We start from the raw sequence: 20,956 nt of genomic DNA on the forward strand, positions 1-20,956 counted from the left end.
TTTCATGTGTCTGTTGGCCATCTGGATGTCCTCTTTGGAGAAGTGTCTGTTCATATCTTCTGCCCATTTCTTCACTGGGTTGTTTGTTTTTCGGGCGTGTAGTTTGGTGAGTTCCTTATAGATTCTGGATATTAACCCTTTATCTGATATGTCATTTGCAACTATCTTTTCCCATTCCGTTGCTTGCCTATTAATTTTCTGGGTTGTTTCCTTGGCTGTGCAGAAGCTTTTAATCTTGATGAGGTCCCAATCATTTATTTTTGCTCTTGATTCCCTTGCTTTTGGGGATGTGTTATTTTTAGTTCTTTGAGGAGCCTCTATATAGATTTCCATAGTGGGTGTGCCAATTTAAACTTATTTTTTATGTTTATTTATTTATTTTGAGAGAGAGAGCACTCACACAAATGGGAGGAGCAGAGAGAGAGAGGGAGAGAATGCCAAGTAGCTGTTAATGCAGAGCCCCATGTGGGGCTGGAACTCATAAACTGTGAGATTGTGACCTGAGCCAAAATCAAGAGTCTGAGCTTAACTGACTGAGCCACCCAGGTGCCCCAGGGCTCTGCCAATATACCTTCCCACCAATATTGCACAAGAAAAGTCCCTTTTCCCTACATCCTTCCCAATGCACCATATCTCCTGTCTTTTTGATAATAGCCACTCTAATAGGTGTGAGATTGTATGTCATTGTGGTTTTGATTTGCAGTTCCCTGTTGGTTAGTGATGTTGAGCACCTTTCCATGTATCTGTTGGCTATTGAATTGTGTATCTTCTTTGCAAAATTTTAGATGCTTTGCCCAATTTAAAAAAATTATATTTTTATTATTGTTATTTTTTGCTATTGAGTTACATGAGTTCCTTGCATATTTGGGATATTAAACCCTTATCAAACATATAGTTTGCAAATATTTCTCCCATTAGATAAAATGTTAGTTATTTTGAGAAAGGAAAAACACAATCTTCTAATCAGTATGCTGGGGCACGGAAATGGGTGGATGTAAAGGCAGCATGCTCAGAGAACTTGGCTTCCCCACTAGCTCTAGTTTAGAATCTTCATGAAGGTGTGAAGCCCAGGACCCAGGTAAGGGACCTGTCCTTCCTCTCTCAGACACTGTGAGACATGGCCCTCGCCATCCTCCGGTCCATGTGCCTGTGGCCATGCCCCTCTAACTTCCACTGTTGTGAGACATAATTTAGAATCAGAGCCGCCCTAGACAATCCGGGGCATAGAGAGCAAAAACTTGCAAAATCCTGTTCTAGACAGAGCCAGCCACCAAAGTAGGGAGGGGCATGAGAGTGCCTGTTCTGTATTCTTTACAAAACCAGGTCACCCCAACAACACTTCTCTTGCTACCTATTGACGGTGCTGTGTGCCATTGTTCATGACCGCAATAGCCTCCTTCCTGGGTACCTTCATTTTACCCTGATGATTGACTTATGATACAGGAATAATATTTTATGCAGATGCATTACCTTTGGTTGTTAAGAGCTAATAGATCAGCTTCATTAATTGCAAACTATTTTTAGCCTTACCATTAAATGGAGAGAGACAGATTGCATCCCTGAGACAACAAAGCCTGCCTTAAGCCGACTAATACAAGCTTCATGAAGCAGTACTCGATGGATTTCCTTTAGCTACAAATGAGCCTGGTCATACCCGCATCCATTCAGTGTTTGGTCTTTGACTATAAAAATATTTTTCAGAGAAATTCTTAAAAATTATAAAAAATAAAATACTAAGATTCTATAAAGCTTACCAAATAGAAGAAAACAGAAGGAAAAAAATCATCTTTAATCTCAGCCACCCTCACATAACAATTGCCTTTTACTCTTGCCTTCAAATTATTTTCAAATGAATATCTCCTAGAAGTCTAGTAATAGTATCAACGGCAATTGGGTATACTTTTTATTTAACACTATATCATAATTTCTGCTGCAGAGTGATACAAGCTTCACTTTTAAAATAAACTTTCAGAGCAGCACCTGGGTGGCTCAGTCACTTGAGCATCTGACTCTCGATTTCGGCTCAGGTCATCATCTCACAGTTTTGTGAGTTTGAACCCCACGTTGGGCTCCGTGCTGGCAGCACACAGAGCCTGCTTGGGGTTCTCTCTCTCTTCCTCTCTTTCTGCTGCTAACCCACTTGCTCCATCTCTGTCTCTCTCAAAATAAGTAAACATAAAAATATATAATAAAATAAAAATAAAATAAACTTTTAATTCTGAAATAAATTTAGATTTATAGATAGTTGCCAAGATCAAAGAATTCTTGCTCACCTTTCACCCAGTTTCTCCTCATGCCAATGTCTTCCATAACCATGCCACATTTGTCAAACCTAAAAAATTAACAAATGATAGGGATGCTTGGGTGACTCAGTTGGTTAAGTGTCCGACTTCAGTTCAGGTCATGATCTCATGGTTTGTGAATTCAAGCCCCGCATCAGGCTCTGTGCTAACAGCTCAGAGTCTGGAGCCTGCTTCAGATTCTGTGTCTCCCTCTCTCTGCCCCTCCCCTGCTCGTGCTCTATCTCTTTCTCAAAAAAAAAAAAAACAAAAACTAATGATAGTACCAACTAGTCTCAGTACCATATTATCAACTGAACTACAGACTATTTGGGTATAACTGGTTTTTCCACTAACATCCTTGGCTGATCCAGAGCCAATTCAAGATACCACTATCTGTTTAGTCAAATCTCATTTTTAATGTCTGCATTACAGTCCACCCACAAAATGCACCACTACTGACCTACTACCCTGATTCTAAATATCTAGATTGTTTATATTTTTTCTGTATCACAAGTGATCACAGGCAGAACACCTTCATGTGAGCAGTTTTCTCTTCTTTTAAGATTCTTTCCTCAAGACAGACTGTAACCACACTTCTGAGGTTCCAAGGAAAGGAGCATATTTATGGCTCCAGATATTACTGTACATTGCCAAATTGTCTTCCAAAATGCCTATGCATTTACACTGTCACAAGTAATTTTTTGAGAGTAGCACATTCATGTACTCTTGTCAACATTAGTTACTATCACTTAAACATTTGACTAATTTGATAGGTAAAAATGACATCTCAATTTTTAAAAATTATATTTACTGGATAACTAGCAAATTTGAATATCTCACCATGCGTGTTTACCAGCTATATGTTCTCTTTTGTGAGTTGTCTCCTCATATTTTATTTATTAGAGTCTGAATATGTTTTTTTTAATCAATATGTATGAGTTTTAAAATAAAGATAGCCCTTGGCCTGTCATTTTGCTGCAATCATTTATCCCCCAGTCTGTTGTTTTGATTTTCTTTTGCAGTTTTTGAAGAGCATAGTGAAAGTTTTATGGTGCAGAATTCGTCATTTTCTTTTGATTTATTCTCTTTACCTTTTTTAAGGTTAGAAAGGTTTCTCCTCAAAAACAAAAATCTGATTTTAAAATACAATTCTCTTCTATAATTTGATTTCCAGTCTTTCACCATTTGATTCATCTGGAATATTTTTGGTGTTTGGTCCCAGTGTCTGACTTGGCCACCTGTTGCCCACCAGCTGCAGATGACCACATCTCCTTCATCAGCAGTAAAGGCCATTTTTGTGTACCCAGAGGAGTGAATGGCTTACACCCTCCTCTGCTGTGTTGCCCAAGGCAGAATCCTTGCAGCGTTTCTGACTCTCTCCTTTCCTCCAACCCTGTGTTCACTCAGCTACAACATCCTAGTGGTTCCATTATGTGGTTCTTCCTCTTGCTTTTTGGGGAAGAGTACATACTGCTCTTTGTGCTTGGAACCCTTTCCCACCCCCACCTTGCCTCAGCCCTACTAGACTGTCAAGTAGAGTCAGGTGTATCCTTGCCATGTGCCACAAAGGGGCCCCATATTTCCCCTTATTCTTACCACACCCAGTTGTAATGTCCTGCTAACTTGTTCGTGGTCCTCTGTCCCTTTCTTCTTTAATGGAGCCTCACTGACTAACCCAGTGCTTGATACATGTAGGAGCTTGATACATACTTGCTACATATGTGAAAGATTTAATAAATGAGTAAATATTCCAGCAAAATAGAAGTCATACCTAACTGTGTCCTAGCAGGCCTTGGCAGGAGTATTTTCCTACAGAATATGAAAGTAAAGGGGATAGCATATCAGAATTTATGCTTTGTATGGTACAAATATGTCATAGATCCTATAGCTCAGCTTGTTCAACATCTAGTTAATTCTCCTTCTAGGTGCCATTACTGTAATGCACAGCCTGGAAAAATTAAAATGACATTTTCCAGACTGCCTTGTAGACAGTATTCTGGATGTAAGTTAGGTTCTACCAGTGGGATGCATTCTTGGGACAAATGGAAGACAGGACTGGAATGAAGGCCACTTTCCTCCTGCTGTTTCTCCTGCTAAGTGAGGCCATCAAAATGTGAGAACTCATCTTTCCAAAGCTCATCACCACTTCTGCGGGTAGATGAAGGCAGCTTGCAGTCTAATGGCAGGACTGAATGTGAAGGCAGAGGCTACTTGACTATGGATTACCGCTATAGCTAGTCTCTGTCTCTCTCATCTATATATTTATCTGTCTATAAAATAGAGTGAACAGAGGGTCCTAAATTCCATTCCACTGACCTTCTCACCAATTTTGTAACCATGGTTGTGCTTAAAATACTCAAAGTGTTTTCTGTTTCTGTGAATGATGGCAGATACACAAGGGACATGAGCACTGGTTTCCCATTTGCTGACTCAAGCAGCCCAGCCTGTCTTGATCAGTTGTCATTTTCCCCAAAGTAAATGGAGAAAATTCTATTCCTAGGACTTAGGATGAAGGTGTGCTTACTGGTTATTCTGTGGTTTGGTGAGGGTCTGATAAATCATTTCTACTCTATTCCTCCCCCACCCCCACTTGCCAGTCTCCTTTTAGATTTTGTTTACATAAACCTCTTAACTCAGCAGTAAAGCTGCCCAGTACTGGGTAATTATACAACTAAACCCCAAAATAAAAATACTTAGAGGAAATACAGGTGAATGATTAGGATTTTTAACCTAGTAAGAGTTCTTTTACATCAATGAGGAAAAAATTAACAACCTAATTGGAAAATGTACAAAACACAAGAATAGATGAAGAAAAATAGCCAAAGAAGATATTACAATATTCTTTTTTTTTTTTCTTATCAAATTAACAAAGACTATTAAGTAATTCTTAGATCTGGTGAAGCTATGTTACTTCTACTGAGCATTCTAATACACCTCCAAAAGCTTCTAAACTAGTTAATTTTCTAGATGTTACTTGGGTTATGCTTATAAAAAGCCTTTAAAATATCCATTCTCGGGGCACCTGAGTGGCACTGTTGGTTAGGCGTTGGACTTCGGCTCAGGTCATGATCTCGCAGTTCATGAGTTTGAGCCCCACATAGGGCTCTGTGCTGACAGCTCAGAGATTGGAGCCTGCTTTGAATTCTGTGTCTCCCTCTCTCTTTTTCTGCCCCTCCCCTGCTTGTTTTGTGTCTTTCTCTGTCTCTCTCTGTCTCTGTCTCTCTCTCAAAACTAACTAACTAACTAACTAACTAACTAACTAACTAACTAACTAAAATACCTATTCTCTAGGATCAGTAGTTCTCAACTGGAAGTAATTTTGCTTCCAGGAGACATTAGCAGCGTCTGGAGATTATTTTTGGTTTTTCCAGCTATGTTTGAGGCATCTAGTGAGTTGAGAACAGAGATGCTACTCAACATCCTACAGTGTACAGGAGAGCTCCCACAAAAAAACCTCTAGCCAAATGGTCAGTAGTGTGGATACTGAGAAATTCTGTCCTAGATATAAGATATATCTATATAGATATATCTATATAAGATATAAGAATTTTCCCAAATGAAAAAATCAAATGTATTTAATCTTTTGTGGAGAGCAATAAGTCAGTAGCTATTAAAACTTAAAATGGATATACCCATAATTTTAAACATGTCAATTCCAGTATATTTACCACATGGTGTATATTAGTTTCATGTGTACAGTATAGTGATTCAATAATTCTATACATTACTCAGTGCTCATCAAGTGTCTGTATCACATTTTCTTTATTGGTTCATCTATCAGTGGATACTTACGTTGCTTCAATAATTTGGCTACTGTAAACAATGCTGCAATAAACATAAGGGTATGTATATCTTTTTGAATTAATGTTTTTGTATTCTTTGGGTCAATACCCAGTAGTGGAAATACTGAACCATATGGTAATTGTATTTTTAATATTTTGAGGAATATCCATACTGTTTTCCACAGTGGCTGCCATAGTTTGCATTCCCACCAACAGTGCACAAGGATTCCCTTCTCTCTACATCCTTGCTTCTAAACCAGTTAATTTCTTAACCAGTTGTTTCTTGAGTTTTTGATTTTAGCCCTTCTGACAGGTATAAGGTGATATTTCATTCTGGTTTTGACTTACATTTCCCTGATGATAAGTGAGGTTGAACATTTTTTCATGTGTCTGTTGGCCACATGTATGTCTTCTTTGGAAAAATGTCCGTTCATGTCTTCTGCACATTTTTAATTTGGATTATTTCATTCTTTATATAGTTTGGATACTAACCCTTTATCAGATATGTCATTTGCAATATCTTCTCCCATTGCATAGGTTTCCTTTTAGTTTTATTGATATTTCCTTTGTTGTGCAGAAGCTTTTTATTTTGATCTAGTCCCAATAGTTTTTGTTGTCGTTTCCCTTGCCTCAGGAGACATACCTAGAAAAATGTTGCTACAGCCAATGTCAGAGAAATTACTGTCTGCTTTTCTAGGATTTTTATGGTTTCAGTTCTCACATTTAGGCCCTTAATCCTTTTTGATTTTATTTTTGTGTGTGGCGTAAGAGAGTGGTCCACTTTCATTCTTTTGTGTGCGGCTGTCCGGTTTCCCAGTGCCATTTGTTGAAGAGATTGTCTTTTTCGCATTGCATGTCTTACCTCCTTTGTTAAAGACTAATTGACCATATAATCATAGGTTCGTTTCTGGGATCTCTATTGTATTCTGTTGATCTGTTTGTTTAGTTTTATGCCAATATTGTACTGTTTTGATAACTACAGTTTAATAGTATATCTTGAAATCTGGGATTGTGATACCTCCAGTTAGTTCTTCTTTTTCAAGATTACTTTGACTATTCAGAGTCTTTGGGACTGCATACACATTTTAGGATTATTTGTTCTTGTTCTGTGAAATATACTTTTGGTATTTTGATAGAGATTGTATTAAATTTGTAAATTGCTTTGAGTAATATGGACATTTTAACAATGTTTGTTCTTCCAATCCATGAGCATTAATGTCTTTCCATTTATGTCATCTGCAATTTCTTTCATCGATGTTTTGTACTTTTCGAAGTACAAGTCTTTAATCTCCTAGGTTAAGTTTATTCCTATATATTTTATTATTTCTGATGAAATTGTAAATGAGATTGTTTTCTTAATTTCTCTTTCTGCCACTTAATTATTAGTGTATAGACATGTCATAGATTTCTGTATATTGATTTTGTATCCTGTATTCTTACTGAACTCAGCTATTAATTCTAGTAGCTTTTTGGTGGAGTCTTTAGTGTTTCCTCTGTATAGTATTATGTCATCTGTAAATACTGGAAGTTTTACTTCTTTCTTACCAAGTTGAATGTCTTTTATTTTTCTTGTCTGATTGCTGTGGTTAGGACTTCCAGTACTATATTGAATAGAAGTAGTAATAGTGAACATCCTTGTCTTGTTCCTGATCTTAGGGGAAAAGCATTCAGTTTCTCACCATTGTGTATGATGTTTGCAATGAGTTTTTCATATATGGCCTTTATTATGTTGTGGTATATTCCTTCTAATCCTACTTCGTTGAGGGTTTTGTCATGAATGGATGTACTTTGTCAAATGGTTTTTCTGCAACTATTGAATGATTGTATGGTTTTTATCCTTTCTCTTTTTTTTTTTTTTTTTAAAGCTCTTGTTTTTTTTTTTTTTTTTTTTTTAATGTTTTATTTATTTCTAGAGAGAGAGAGACAGCGTGAGCAGGGGAGGGTCAGAGAGAGAGGGAGTCACAGACTCTGAAACAGGCTCCAGGCTCTGAGCTGGCAGTCAGCACAGAGCCCGACGCGGGGCCCGAACCCACGAACCGCGAGATCATGACCTAAGCGAAAGTCGGACGCTTAACCGACTAAGCCACCCAGGCGCCCCATATCCTTTCTCTTTTAGATGTGATGTATTATGCTGATTGATTTGTGACTATTGAACTACGCTTGCATCTCAAAAATAAATGCCTCTTGATTGTAGTGAATGATTTTTTAAAAATACATTATTGGATTTGAAACACTGATATTCTGTGGAAGATTTTTATGCCTATAGTGTGCTCTCTCTCTCTCTCTTTGGTAGCATCTTTATCTGGTTTTGGTATCAACGTAATGCTGACTTCGTAGAATGAATTTGGAATCTTTCTTTCCTCTTCTATTTTTTGGAATAGTTGAGAAAAATACATTATTAACTCTTCTTTAAATATTTGGCAAAATTCACCTGTGAAAGCTGTCTGTTCCTGGACTTTTGTTTTTTGGGAATTTTTTGATTACTGATTCAATGTCATTGCTGGTAATGCATCTGTTCAGATTTTGTATTTCTTCTTGATTCCATTTTAGGAGGTTATACATTTCTAGAAATTTATCCATTTCTTCTTGGTTGTCTATTTGTTGGCATATAATTTTTTATAATATTCTCTTATAATCCTTTGCATTTCTGTGGTGTCAGTTTCTCTTCTTTAATTTGTGATTTTATTTATTTGAGTCTTCTCTCTCTCCCCCCCCCCTTTTCTTTTCTTTTTTATGAGTCTGACTAATGCTTTACCAGTTTTGTTGATCTTTACAAAAAACCAGCTCCTGGTTTCACTGATCCGTACTATGGAGTATTTTGTGTGTGTGTGTGTGTGTGTGTGTGTGTGTTTAGTTTTTACTTCATTTATTTATGTTCTCATCTTTACTATTTCCTTCCTTCTACTGGTTTTGAGTTTTGTCTGTTCTTCTTTTTCTAGTTCCTTTAGGTGTAAGGTTAAGTTGTTTATTTGAGATTTTTCTTGTTTTTTGAGGTTGGCCTGTATTGCTATAAACTTCCCTCTTAGAAGTGCCTTTGCTGCACCTGAAAGATTTTAGACTATTGTGTTTTCATTTTCATTTGTCACCATGTATTTTTTATTTCCTCTTTGATTTTTTGGTTGACCCATTCATTGTTTAGGAGCATATTATTTAACCTCCATGTATTTGTGGCCTTTCAGATTTTTTATGATGGATTTCTTTTCTTTCTTTTGATTGATTTCTATTGTCATAGAGTTGTATTTGGAAAAGATGCATGATATTACTACAATCTTTTTGAATTTGTTGAGACTTCTTTTGTGACCTAATGTGTAATCTATTGTGGATATGTACTTGAAAAGAATGTGCATTTCACTGTTTTAGAATAGATATACCCATAATTTTTAATGGGTACTCATCTAGAAATATTTGGACATATGAGCAAAAAGGCACATACATAAATGTTCTTCTCAGCATTATTTTTAACAGTGAAATTTTGTAAACAACCTAAAGGTCAATCAACAGAGTCACAGTTACTGTACATGCATGCTCTGAGTAGCAGAGTATTTGACCTTCCCACCTTCCACTGCTCTTTTCCTGGGATCTGGTTCTCCTCTAAGGAGTCTTCTGTACTAGGGATGGGATCAACAGAAGAACTATTCCTAAGACTCTCTTCATCTTGTCATTTCACAGTTGGGAAACCAGAAAAAACTGATCTTTCCTTTCTGACCCCTTGGTTGAGCCAAGAGGGAGTCACATTACATAGGTTTGGCCAGTCGGATGGGACTTTAGATGTTGAACCAAGACAGAGCTTGAGAGTAGTTGAAGACCAAATCCCTGAGTGACAGCATTGATGGTAGTGGTGGGTGTCTATGGGGAGGAAAGGGTGACAGCTGCCTCTTGGACTTGTAGTTCTTACCAAGTGATGGCACTGAGCCTCTGTTACTTGAGCCACTATGTTATTAAAAACATTGGTGGGAGGCCCCAGCAGCAGTCTAATAAATAGACACATTAGATCTTTGTTAATCACAGACAATGCATCCTAACTGTTATGCTGGAGAATTATACACAGTTGTTAAAAAGAAGGATCATCAGGACATATTAGCAAGTGGGAAATCAACCTGAAGAACATCCATGCACTCAAGCTCTTCCATTTATTGACCTCTGTGCTCTGAACTGGACATACCTATTTCCTGCCCTCGTTGAACATTATTTAAAGTAGTGAAATACTGGAGATAAATTAAATGTCTAACAATAGTGGAATGAGAAATACTATAAATTGTAGCATGTGCATTGCAGTAGTCCCCCACCTAGCTGGCAGTTCAGTGTTGATGGTTTCAGTTACCCACCAACTGCAGCCTGGAAGCAGATGGTCCTCCTTCTGAGATGTCATCAGAAAGTTAATAGCAGCCTAACACTATGTCACACACAGTCCCTACATCATTCACCTCACTGTATCTCATCATCTCACCTCAGCACAAGAAGAATGAGTACAACACAAGATCTTTTGAGACAGACCAGTCACATAACTTTTATTACAGAATACTATTGTAATTGTTCTATTTTATTATTAGTTATTGTTAACCTCTTACTGTGCCTAATTATTAAACTATAATAAGTATATATTTTAGGAAAAATATAGTATAGGGTTTGGTACTGTCTGTGGTTTGGGGCATCAGTGGGGGGTCTTGGAAAGTATCCTGCACCGATAAGGGGGAACTACTATATATGGAAGAGCTAACAGCCATTAAAAATAATTTTGATGGATAAATATATACTTTCAGTTTATTTATATATACTGTATATACAAAGTAAAAATAACATTGAAAATTATGACTGTATATATTTCTTATATATGATGAACACAACAAAGAAAAATAAAGATTATATGTACATAAATTTTATGTACATATGTGTGTGTGTATATATACAAAAAGTTGCATATAACCAAAAGGAGGTACTGTATTCAAATGCTGACAGGACTAATTTCTTTTTTTAGAGATTTTTTCAAGTTTGTTTCTTTATTTTGAGAAAGAGAGAGAGCATGCAAGCAGGGGAGGGGCAGAGAGAGAAGAGAGAGACAGAATCCCAAGCAGGCTCTGCACTGTCAGTGCAGAACCCAATGAGGGGCTCCAACTTACAAACTGCAATCATGACCTGAGCTGAAACCAAGAGTCAGAGGCTTAACTGACTGAGCCACCCAGTGCCTCAACAGGACTCATTTCTAAATGGATTTTTTTTTGTATTTTCTAAATTTTGGTAATCTGCATACATTATATTTATAAACATAAAATGCATTATTTGTAACCATAAAATCATTTAAGGTAAGGATACAGTAAAACATTTGAAGTTTCCTAACCTTGTTTTACACTTAACCATATTTTTGAAACATTCTGTATGTAAACAGATAGCTATATAACATACATATTAAACATATATATGCTACTAAGTGAAAAAAAAATCATCATCTTCCTTTAATACATTCCAACGTCTTAGAATCGAGTTGGGAGTGTTTGGTCAGTGCTACGCTGACTCTCCCTTTGCTGGTCCCTGGGGTATTAGAAGTTACAGAAGAGGGGCGCCTTGGTGGATCAGTCAGTTAAGTGTCAGACTCAGGCTCAGGTCGTGATCTCATAGTTCACTTTGAGCCCTGAGTCGGGCTCTGGGCTGACAGCTCAGAGTCTAGAGCCTGCTTCAGAGTCTATGTCTCCCTCTCTCTCTGCACCTCTCCCCCTTGCCCCCCCCCCCCGGCTCACATTCTGTCTGTCTCAAAAATAAATAAACATTAAAAAAATAAATTTAAAAAAAAAGAAGTTACAGAAGGGACTTAGAGAAATAGCTGGGCTGATTTCCCTACCATTGCGAGTTTGGGAGGGGCTAGCAGAATTCTGGTGACGTCAGCTGATACAGGTGTGGCATATCAGAGAGATGTCTGCATTTCTGTCCTATGGCGTCGTCTTGAAGTATGTTCTCCATCCATAAGTACACTCAGGGTGGGATGCATGTAGCCTCTAACACAATCTCTTTTGCTTTGGGGCAGGCAAGGTCGGGCCTCCTCTCGATATCATGCTGTACCCATTGAACTGCACAGATTTCAGCATCCAGTGGAAAATGCCAAGGCATCCTGGGAGCCCCATCATCGGATATACTGTGAGTACCTGGGTGCAGGGATTTCTGTAGTGGGTGTGGTTGGGGTAACTATGTCCTGTTCCCACCCTTGCTCCTTCTCTATACGGTCTCCTTATATCAACTGTCCCATATTAATTAATAACTCCTCCAGTCTCCTTACATGAAACCAGAGGAAATGTTTCCCTTCTAAGGGTTTTTGTAAGTGCCTGAAAGTCAGTTATCATCTTTGGAGTCCTCACTCTGTTCAGGGATGGGAAAATATAAACTAAGTAGATGATGTGGTTCCTGCTATCCAATTGCCCACAGTCAAGTTCAGAGGCTAAATAGCAGAAACATGGGAAGTAATAGGGAGTCACTGTGGAATGTTGTCAATAAATACAAAATACTGTAAAATCTAAATTAAAGTAAAGGGATAGATAGGCAAAGTGGGGGAGGGAACAGAGAATGCATTTCTTTCTACCTGTCAGAGGTTACAGACTGAACTGATTTCAGTTCACTAAAATGTTTTGTTTGAACAGGGTTTTTAAAAATGAGTCAACTTTTAGGAATTAGGAGAGTTCAGATAAATATTTAGAGTTCTGAAATCTATGAGGACATCCAGAGAGCTGGCCACATTCCTACAGGACTCTAAGACCCTGGAGCTGGGCTCCCCCCTTTAGATAAAACAAAAGCCCTCCCAGTAACATGAGAACCTAGAACCCCATACTGCCTCCCTTTCACCAAGAAAATAAGTCCTCATCCTATTATCTTCTTAAAGCAGAGATATGTGTTTCTGAAGTCATGTTGTATCAAAAGTGGGAAGATGGAAGATTACCTGAGAAAGGTATGGTTTGGGGACAAATAGGAGCTGGGTTCATCCCTCTCTATCCCATTTCACTAATACATGTCTCCCCTCTGGCTTATGAGTTTGCAAGCCCAGGCAGCTCAAGCTGATGTTTGTGACCTCAGAACAGGTGTCTGTGAGGAGAGGCAGCGCCCCCCCAGAACCCACTGCTGTTGTGAGTGGAGTTAGAACTCCAGAACCATGATATGATGAGAAGTGATGGCCCTGCTCTCACCCTGGACATCTGCCTCTTTTCCAGATCTTTTACTCTGAGGTCGGTGTGGACAAATCCCTGCAGGAGCAGTCCCATAGTGTGCCCCTCAGCCAGGACATCCCTGCCATTGTGAGTATCTCCATCATGGCAGCCCCCACAATGACAAAGCTGTGGTTGGCATTTCAGCAATATTCAGAAGGATTTCTAATCATGTGTATGTGTGTTTGTGTGCTGTATATGTAATAAGAGACATTTATATAGACCTCTGGAATTTACAAATGTCTTTCATGCACATTCTCTCTCCACACGCATCTGTATCTCCAGAAAGGCAGCAGTGTGAAGTGCTTCCATCCTGGACTCAACCCACCCCATTTGTCATGTGAGAAAACAGCCACCTTACAGCTGTTTCTTCCCTTTTTGTCTTCATAAAGTTCGATTCTATTTTTTTAATCCCAATAAAGCTTTATAAATAAATATGACACATTTGTATCTTTCCCCACAGCCTGGAGACACAAATGCAGAAGAAAATGATGTAATTGGAAATGTATATTCCAATGTTCCGAGTTGTTTATTTTTCTTGTCAAGCTCGGCAGGCACCCCGTTCTTCCAGTAACCAATTGTTGGCTCTCCATCTATTTCTTTTCTCTCTGCTGTCAGGGTCTCTCTGGGTGAATTTTTCTGCCTTAGGCATGTCCTGTTTTCTTCCCTCCACTCTCTTCCCCCTTCCCCGTTCTATTACAATTATTCTACAGGCTAGAGCCTTTTGAATTGCTCTGTAAGCAGTTAGCACCAGTGCCCAGAATACTGTTGTAACGGTGGTGCTGGTGATGTTTGTAAGTCCTACTTAGTAAGTGGCCACGAGGCCAGTGTGTAGAAACCTATTTGTCATCAGGAGTAAGTAGCTATCACTCATTGGGCACCTGTTACCTGCCAGCCACTATTCCTCAAGCTTTACATTTGTTTTTCCATTTCATATTCATGACTATCGTATGACCTCACTTTACCGACAAGGACACTGAGACTGAGACAGGTGAAATAACTGTCCCTCAATCATACATTAGCGAGGAACAGAGTCAACTGTTCCCCAGGGAGACTGACTTTGGAGCCCTGCTCTGGCTCTTTTTTTGCCAAAGCTCTTCAAAAAGAAGAGATGCACATTCGCAGCTTGCTTATACTTTTTTTTTTTTAAATATTTTTATTTATTTCTAGGAGAGAGAGAGAGAGAGACAGCGTGAGCAGGGGAGAGTCAGAGAGAGAGGGAGACACAGAGTCTGAAATAGGCTCCAGGCTCTGAGCTGGCAGTCAGCACAGAGCCCGACGCGGGGCTCGAACCCACGAACCGCGAGATCATGACCTAAGTGAAAGTCGGACGCTTAACCGACTAAGCCACGCAGGCACCCCGCAGCTTGCTTATACTTTGCATATTAGGATTTTAATCTCAGACTTTTGCTCCAACTTTCTTCATTTGCCCCAGAAGCCCTCTGCCCCAACCTCTATGGTTTACTTTATCCTAAAAGGGAAGATTGGCTTAGCCTATGTAGGAAGCCACCACTTGAGGTCCTGTCTCACCTTGGCAGCACTGGAACTTTCAACAAGCGCCTGGACAGCACCAAGGAGCCAGCAGGGTCCCCAGCCACCAGCCTCCTGTCTTGCAGGGAGTGTGGCTTTGCCTACAGCACAGCCCAGGCAGCGAGGGCACAGTGCTGGTGACAGGTGTCTTGGACTCAGGACAGCGCCCCTGGAATCCAGATCCTGCCCCATCTCATGGACCTGGGCTGGACACTGGCATCTCTGGGGAGGTCACTGCAGTGCCTACGTGAAGCAGAGAGCCAGGAGGGAAATAGGCACCCTGGGCTTCCAGACATCCTTTCTGCACTTAGAGGTTGGGTAACTTCAGCCCTAGTCACCTAATCCGTGTGTAGGCCTTACCTTTCTCCCATGAAAGGGGTATAATAATTACACTGTTGTGGGTTCCAAATAAAGTGGTGCATATAAAAGCCATTGGTTTTAAAATGTAAAGCCGATGGATGTTAGTGATCATTCCTGATGATCATTGCCTTTATGTTAAATATATTCTCTTTGTTAATTACATCCAGTAATTAGAGTATGCTATCAAATTATACCTTGCTGATTTCAACAAGGTTTCATAGTTGCTACCATACACCTAGCACAGGATAACAAGACTCCTTATGCTCAGGGAGCTTTCAGTCTTCCTGGGAAAATCACATTCTCACTGATACACAGTTGGAAAGCAGCATAAGACCAGATGTCATGAACATGCGTAATAGACAGACTGAAGTTTTGAAGAGGGGAAGCATAGTATGAGAACATGTGTTCAAAGTAGGTGCTGAGAATTGAAGCAGGGACAGTTTCTGGAAGGGCAGACAAGAGGTAGGTGCACTGAAATCAAAAAGAATGGTTTGAACCAAGAGGAGAAGCCCGCATGTGTGTACATGCCTGTGTGCTTGTGTGTTTAGATAGGAAGGTGGGGGGGGGTGCAGAATATACAAAATGGAGAGAAATAATGCCTAGACATACCGGCAGTGATTCAGGAAGAGGGGAGGGGTCTGAGATAGCAGAGTGATTCTGGGTTCAGAGACTTGCATTCAGGTTGCTATATTACAACAAGCTAACCTTACAGGATCTCAGTTCCCTCATGGACGAAACAGGGATCCACATAGAAACTATATTATAGGAGTGTATCTGTGGTTCCCAAACTGTGTCCCAGGGTGCTCCAGGGCTCTGCACCAAACTCACAGGGATGCTGTGGAATGTTTCAACTTTTCAAGGGAAAGAGCAACATCTTTGTGAACTACTACTGCCAAGTTGTTTGGGTATAACTACCGAACAAATGGAACACTTAGACATTTCTTTGGCCTTAGAGGTGCTGTAAAAATATTACTGAGACAGCAAAGGTGCTGTCAGCAAAGAAAGTTTGGGAACCTCTGTACCGTATGATACCAGCCTGTAGCACAAGGACGCGCTGATTGCTAAATTAGGTCATGGGTGTAGAGCCCTCAGTACCACAGCACGCATGGAACAAGAACTGAGTGAGCACTCAACAGTTTAGATGGGAAGATGTGTGTTTGATGCCCTTGGCTGTCTGTAGAAGCGGGTTCATTTTAGACCCATAAGTTTTCCTTTCCTTTCATGTTGTTTTGTTTGTTTTTCTCCCCTGCAGGGACAATCCGATCATCAGGTGATTTTTGTAAGTATGCTTCAGAAAAGTTACACCCTTTTCTCAACCGAGGATTCAGGGGGTCTCTTTTCATCAAAATGTTGATTTTCTTGCATCTTGCTCATACTGATTAAGGCCCAAGGGAGAGTGTTTAGTTTCAGTGTAAACACGGACCACAGAGCATAGCAGGTGAACGTTCAATCATTTAGAAAGAAGTCGCTTTTATTCTCCTATGTGTTGCTTCATCTCACATAGCAGAGTAAGGTTAAGAGGAACATTTTTTTTAAATGTTTTATTTATTTCTAGGAGACAGAGAGAGAGACAGTGTGAGCAGGGGAGGGTCAGAGAGAGAGGGAGTCACAGACTGAAACAGGCTCCAGGCTCTGAGCTGGCAGTCAGCACAAAGCCCGATGCGGGGCTCGAACCCATGAACCGTGAGATCATGACCTAAGCGAAAGTCGGACGCTTAACCGACTAAGCCACCCAGGCGCCCCAAGAGGAACATTTTTAAAGGTTGAAGTAATTTAAACTCTGTTCCAAGACTAGATGAACAAGACTGAAAAGGAGAGAAGATGTTTAAAGCAAGGGTGGCTCCCCTCGCCCATCTTTTTCCTTCTCCTTTCCTCACTTCCTCTAATGATTCCAGACCTTCCCAATAAGTCAGGACCAGGTCATCTAAAACTGCTTGGCTTCTGGATTTAATGCTGAACAGAAGATTCAGTTGACCATTGATTGTATCCTCTGATAATCTGCTTACATCGAGGATTCTGATTTGGTTAGCATTTGACACTTACCTTTTTCCTAGAAGAACAACTTGCAAGTTTCAACCTGGAAAAATAAGTAGTAAAATAAACCAGGGCAATTTGGTCCTTTTTAGTGTTAGAAGTAGAAATGAGTGCTTAAACTGGTGGGCTCCACACTTTCTTATCACGTGTACCCGTGGTTAAAAAATATTTGGGGCCATCAAGGTGAGTCAGTTGGTTAAGCATATGACTTTGGCTCAAGTCAGGATCTCACCACTTGTGGGTTTGAGCCCCATGTCAGGCTCTGCACTGTCAGCACAGAGCCCGGGGCCTGCTTCACATTCTGTGTCTCCCTGTCTCTCTGCCCCTCCTCTACTCACACTCTATCTCTCTCTCAAAAATGAATAAATGTTGAAAAAGATTTAAAAAATATTGGAACATATATACATATGTATATGTATATATGGTTATAAATTATACATATGCTACTCTACTAATATATTATGTACATTGTAAAGTTCCACAGAATTTTCTTCTGTCATCTCAGTACATTGTCTTGCTTACCCAGGGAGACACACCATCACCCTGCTTTGGATTTCACTGGTCTGGTTGACCTATGATAGTGATTGCACTTGGGTCTTATCCCAGGTTACAAAGAGAAGACATAGGTAGGAATCATGAAACTTGCATGGAATCCCAGTTCATTCTTTCACCAGAGCAAGGGTAATCTTAGGCAAGGTTACAGAACCCCTCTGAATCCAGTCTCTCTTTGACTGTAAAATGAAGGGGTGGCCTAGTAATGGTTCCCAACTGGGGGTTCCTTAGTTCCTATGGGGCATATGGGCATAAGTGTGGGCACTTTAGTGGATAAGCTTCAGGGATACTTGCTGCTTTCCTGCGGTACGCAGGACACACCCATACAAGGAAGATTTGTTCAGTCTCAGAGTCAATGCTGCCCTTCCTGTGAAACCCTGGAAGATACTTTTTAGCTTTCTGTGACCTCTCAGGGAATAGTATTCCCCAACTTTTCCCTCCACTCTGGCCTACATAGCCTCCATTGGGGCCATTGGAAAAAGAATGTTTGGAAGATAGCATTTTTCTATTTCTCTGGTACCTCCCATGTCATGATGCTAGATACTCCCAACTTCTACCAACACAATCAAGGCCCAGCCTTGACTTGTAAAGTCACCTGTGAAGCTACATTCCAAGATTACCAGCTACCGACGAGGTCATTTTAGAGAAATCATAGTATTTTGGTGTTGAAACTTGGGGCCAGAGAAATTAAGTGTCATCTTCAAGATCTCAAGGCTATTTGGTAGCAGAACCTAGGTCTCCTGGCTTCTGATCCAGTACTCTCCCATTTCATGCTTTCGTCCAGCAATGCTCACTGAATTCCCTTATGGAATAATAGCTACCTGTCTGGACTAGTAAACAAGAGAACATATAGCTTCATTTCTTGAAATAAATGACCTAGGTTCCTAGCCATAGGAGAAAAGTATGGCATGGAAGGGGGTAAAGGTATAATCTGAAATCAGGGTCAGATATTTAAGTTCAGAGCCATTCAGCATGGTTTTATCATTGCAAAGCAAAAAGGTATTCAGTTAAGAATAGTCTCATCTTTTCAGGGGCTCCTTAAAAGAGCTATCCAGATTATTTTTGTACATTAGGTCAGGTATTAATTAGGATAAAAGTTTAACAGTCCAAAATCCCAAGATAATAGTGATTCTAACAAAATGTGCATTCATGTTTCCTTCAGGATATAACCTGTCTGGATATAACCAGTTGCTGGCTTCTCTCCATCAGAGACCCAGAATCCTTCCATCTCATTGTTCTGCCAACTCCTTTGGCCCTTCTTCCCATCGTCCAAATTGGCTTACTGATACATCCACATTCTAGCCACGAGATGAGGAAAAGAGGAAAGGGAACACAGCCCTTCCTATTAAGGGATAACTCAGAAATTGCCCTCAGTTTAAGTCCAATTCTATTGGACAGACTTTAGCCACATGGCCACAACTAGATGCAAGGGATGCTGGGAAATGTAGTTCTTGAGTGGTGGTGGCCCAACTGATATACAGGGTTTCTATTATAAGAAAGGAGAAAATGGATATGAGAAGACAATCAGTCATTCCTGTCACAGACTGTGAGTGGAGGAATGGCACTGGTATGGTAGATGTGGAAAAGGCAGCTGGACATCTTAAAAACAAAACGCTAGCTTGAATATTTGATATGCTATGATTGAGAGTTGGGCAATAAAAAGCATATTAAGTTATGGTGTGCTTTATAAGGGAAACTGGACCCATTGTTGCTGTATATGTCGTTGAGCTTTCTTAGGCTCCGTGAACTAACTAGCCTAGTCTTTCTCTATCAGAAATGTGAATTCTCTGATCACGTGACAACCACTGGGGGTGCTGAGAAGACAAGGGAGGCAGTTTTCGGAAGGCATTTAAAAATTGTTTTTAATGTTTTTTATTTATTTCTGAGAGAAAGAGACAGCGTGAACAGGGGAGGGTCAGAGAGAGAGAGGGAGACACAGAATCTGAAGCAAACTCCAGGCTCTGAGCTGTCAGCACAGAGCCCAATGCAAGGCTTGAACCCACGAACTGTGAGGTCATGACCTGAGCCAAAGTCTGATGCTTAACCAACTGAGTATCTCAGAAAGGGCAAGACAAACACAAAACAGGGTTATTTTGCAGCAAAGCATCCAGCCTTGCCTCCTCACCCCCCAGGAAAGGTGTGGGAAGGGGCCAGTGAGGACTGCTGAATTCTCTCTGGACTCTACATCAAGAGAGCAATTTCTCTCACTGTCTCTCACCGTCTTGTGTAGAAATAAAAGCCAAGAAACATAAGCATTTTGACTTGTTCTCAAACTTCCACAAGGCAACACATCAAAACACTTTGTTTTCCTACTTCGAAAAGTGCATATATAGCATCTTATCTAATTTGATGCAAGTCATTATAAGACATTTAAGGGTGAAAGTGAAAGATTTGTAGAATTCTGTGGCATTTTCATAAAGATTCTAGGGGTTATCACTCATCACAATGTAGTGAGAGGTTCCATTTGGGAGGATTTATGTCAGAGGAAGAAGCAATGGTTAAATCATTGAGTCCACCTCCTCTTTCCATGGCCCCAGCTACTCAGTGCTCTGACCCTCACTCCCTCATGCCAACTAACCAGCTAGTCAAAACAGAAAAGATACAGGAAAAGACTGGAAAGTTGGCTTTTGTGAGGGCCACCTTCTGTCTACCTACCTATCAATATACCTGGGCTAAATTTGGGGCTAATTTTCTATATCTAATAAACAGTTTAATTAATTTTCAGTCTACATAAACAACTTCTACAAGTCTAATGTCTTTTGGTTTTCAGTGATAACTTTTAAATTTTTGGTACATAAACTTCCATGTTTATAGATAAAATAATAATCTGGTCTTCAGTGTTTATGATACATATTTTTTATTGATTTAAATATATTTGATATTTTTGTATTATGGAATTAGAACTTGGCTTTGCAGTCAAAACAGAGTTCAAATCTTTGTCACTCAATAAATTTAGGTCCTTGAGCAAAGCATTAGCTTTTCAGAGATTCTGTTTTCTCCCCTGTAAATGAAAATTACAGTGCTATCTCCCTCCTAGGACTGAAGGAAGTATTAAATCAGGCTATGTGTTCCTGGACCCAAGAAAACATACAATAATACATGCTGATTGTAGCTATATTTGGTATTGGCTCATAGGTAGTATCTATAATAATCTATAACCACACCACTTCTCTCATATGTCATACAGCATAAAGACTTCACAGGAGAAGAAGATCCTAAAGCAAAAGGCTGTGAG

General features: G+C 39.8%; 1 protein-coding gene across 3 annotated transcripts in view; it reads left to right on the forward strand.

Moving 5' to 3' along the window:
- Positions 1 to 20,956, forward strand: part of EGFLAM (EGF like, fibronectin type III and laminin G domains) — a 185,305-nt gene that overhangs the window by 54,205 nt on the left and 110,144 nt on the right. For 2 of the 3 annotated variants that reach the window (XM_039222918.1, XM_039222917.1), the window contains exons 2-4: positions 12,081 to 12,190; positions 13,252 to 13,335; positions 16,388 to 16,414. In XM_039222918.1, coding sequence (XP_039078849.1) covers positions 12,081 to 12,190; positions 13,252 to 13,335; positions 16,388 to 16,414 — 221 coding nt within the window. The remainder of the gene's footprint in view (positions 1 to 12,080; positions 12,191 to 13,251; positions 13,336 to 16,387; positions 16,415 to 20,956) is intronic. The other variant, XM_039222919.1, reaches the window with a different exon arrangement.

The sequence above is a fragment of the Hyaena hyaena genome, unplaced genomic scaffold (assembly GCF_003009895.1).
Source record: "Hyaena hyaena isolate Hyena2069 unplaced genomic scaffold, ASM300989v1 scaffold_1212, whole genome shotgun sequence".
Classification (NCBI taxonomy): Eukaryota; Metazoa; Chordata; class Mammalia; order Carnivora; family Hyaenidae; genus Hyaena; species Hyaena hyaena.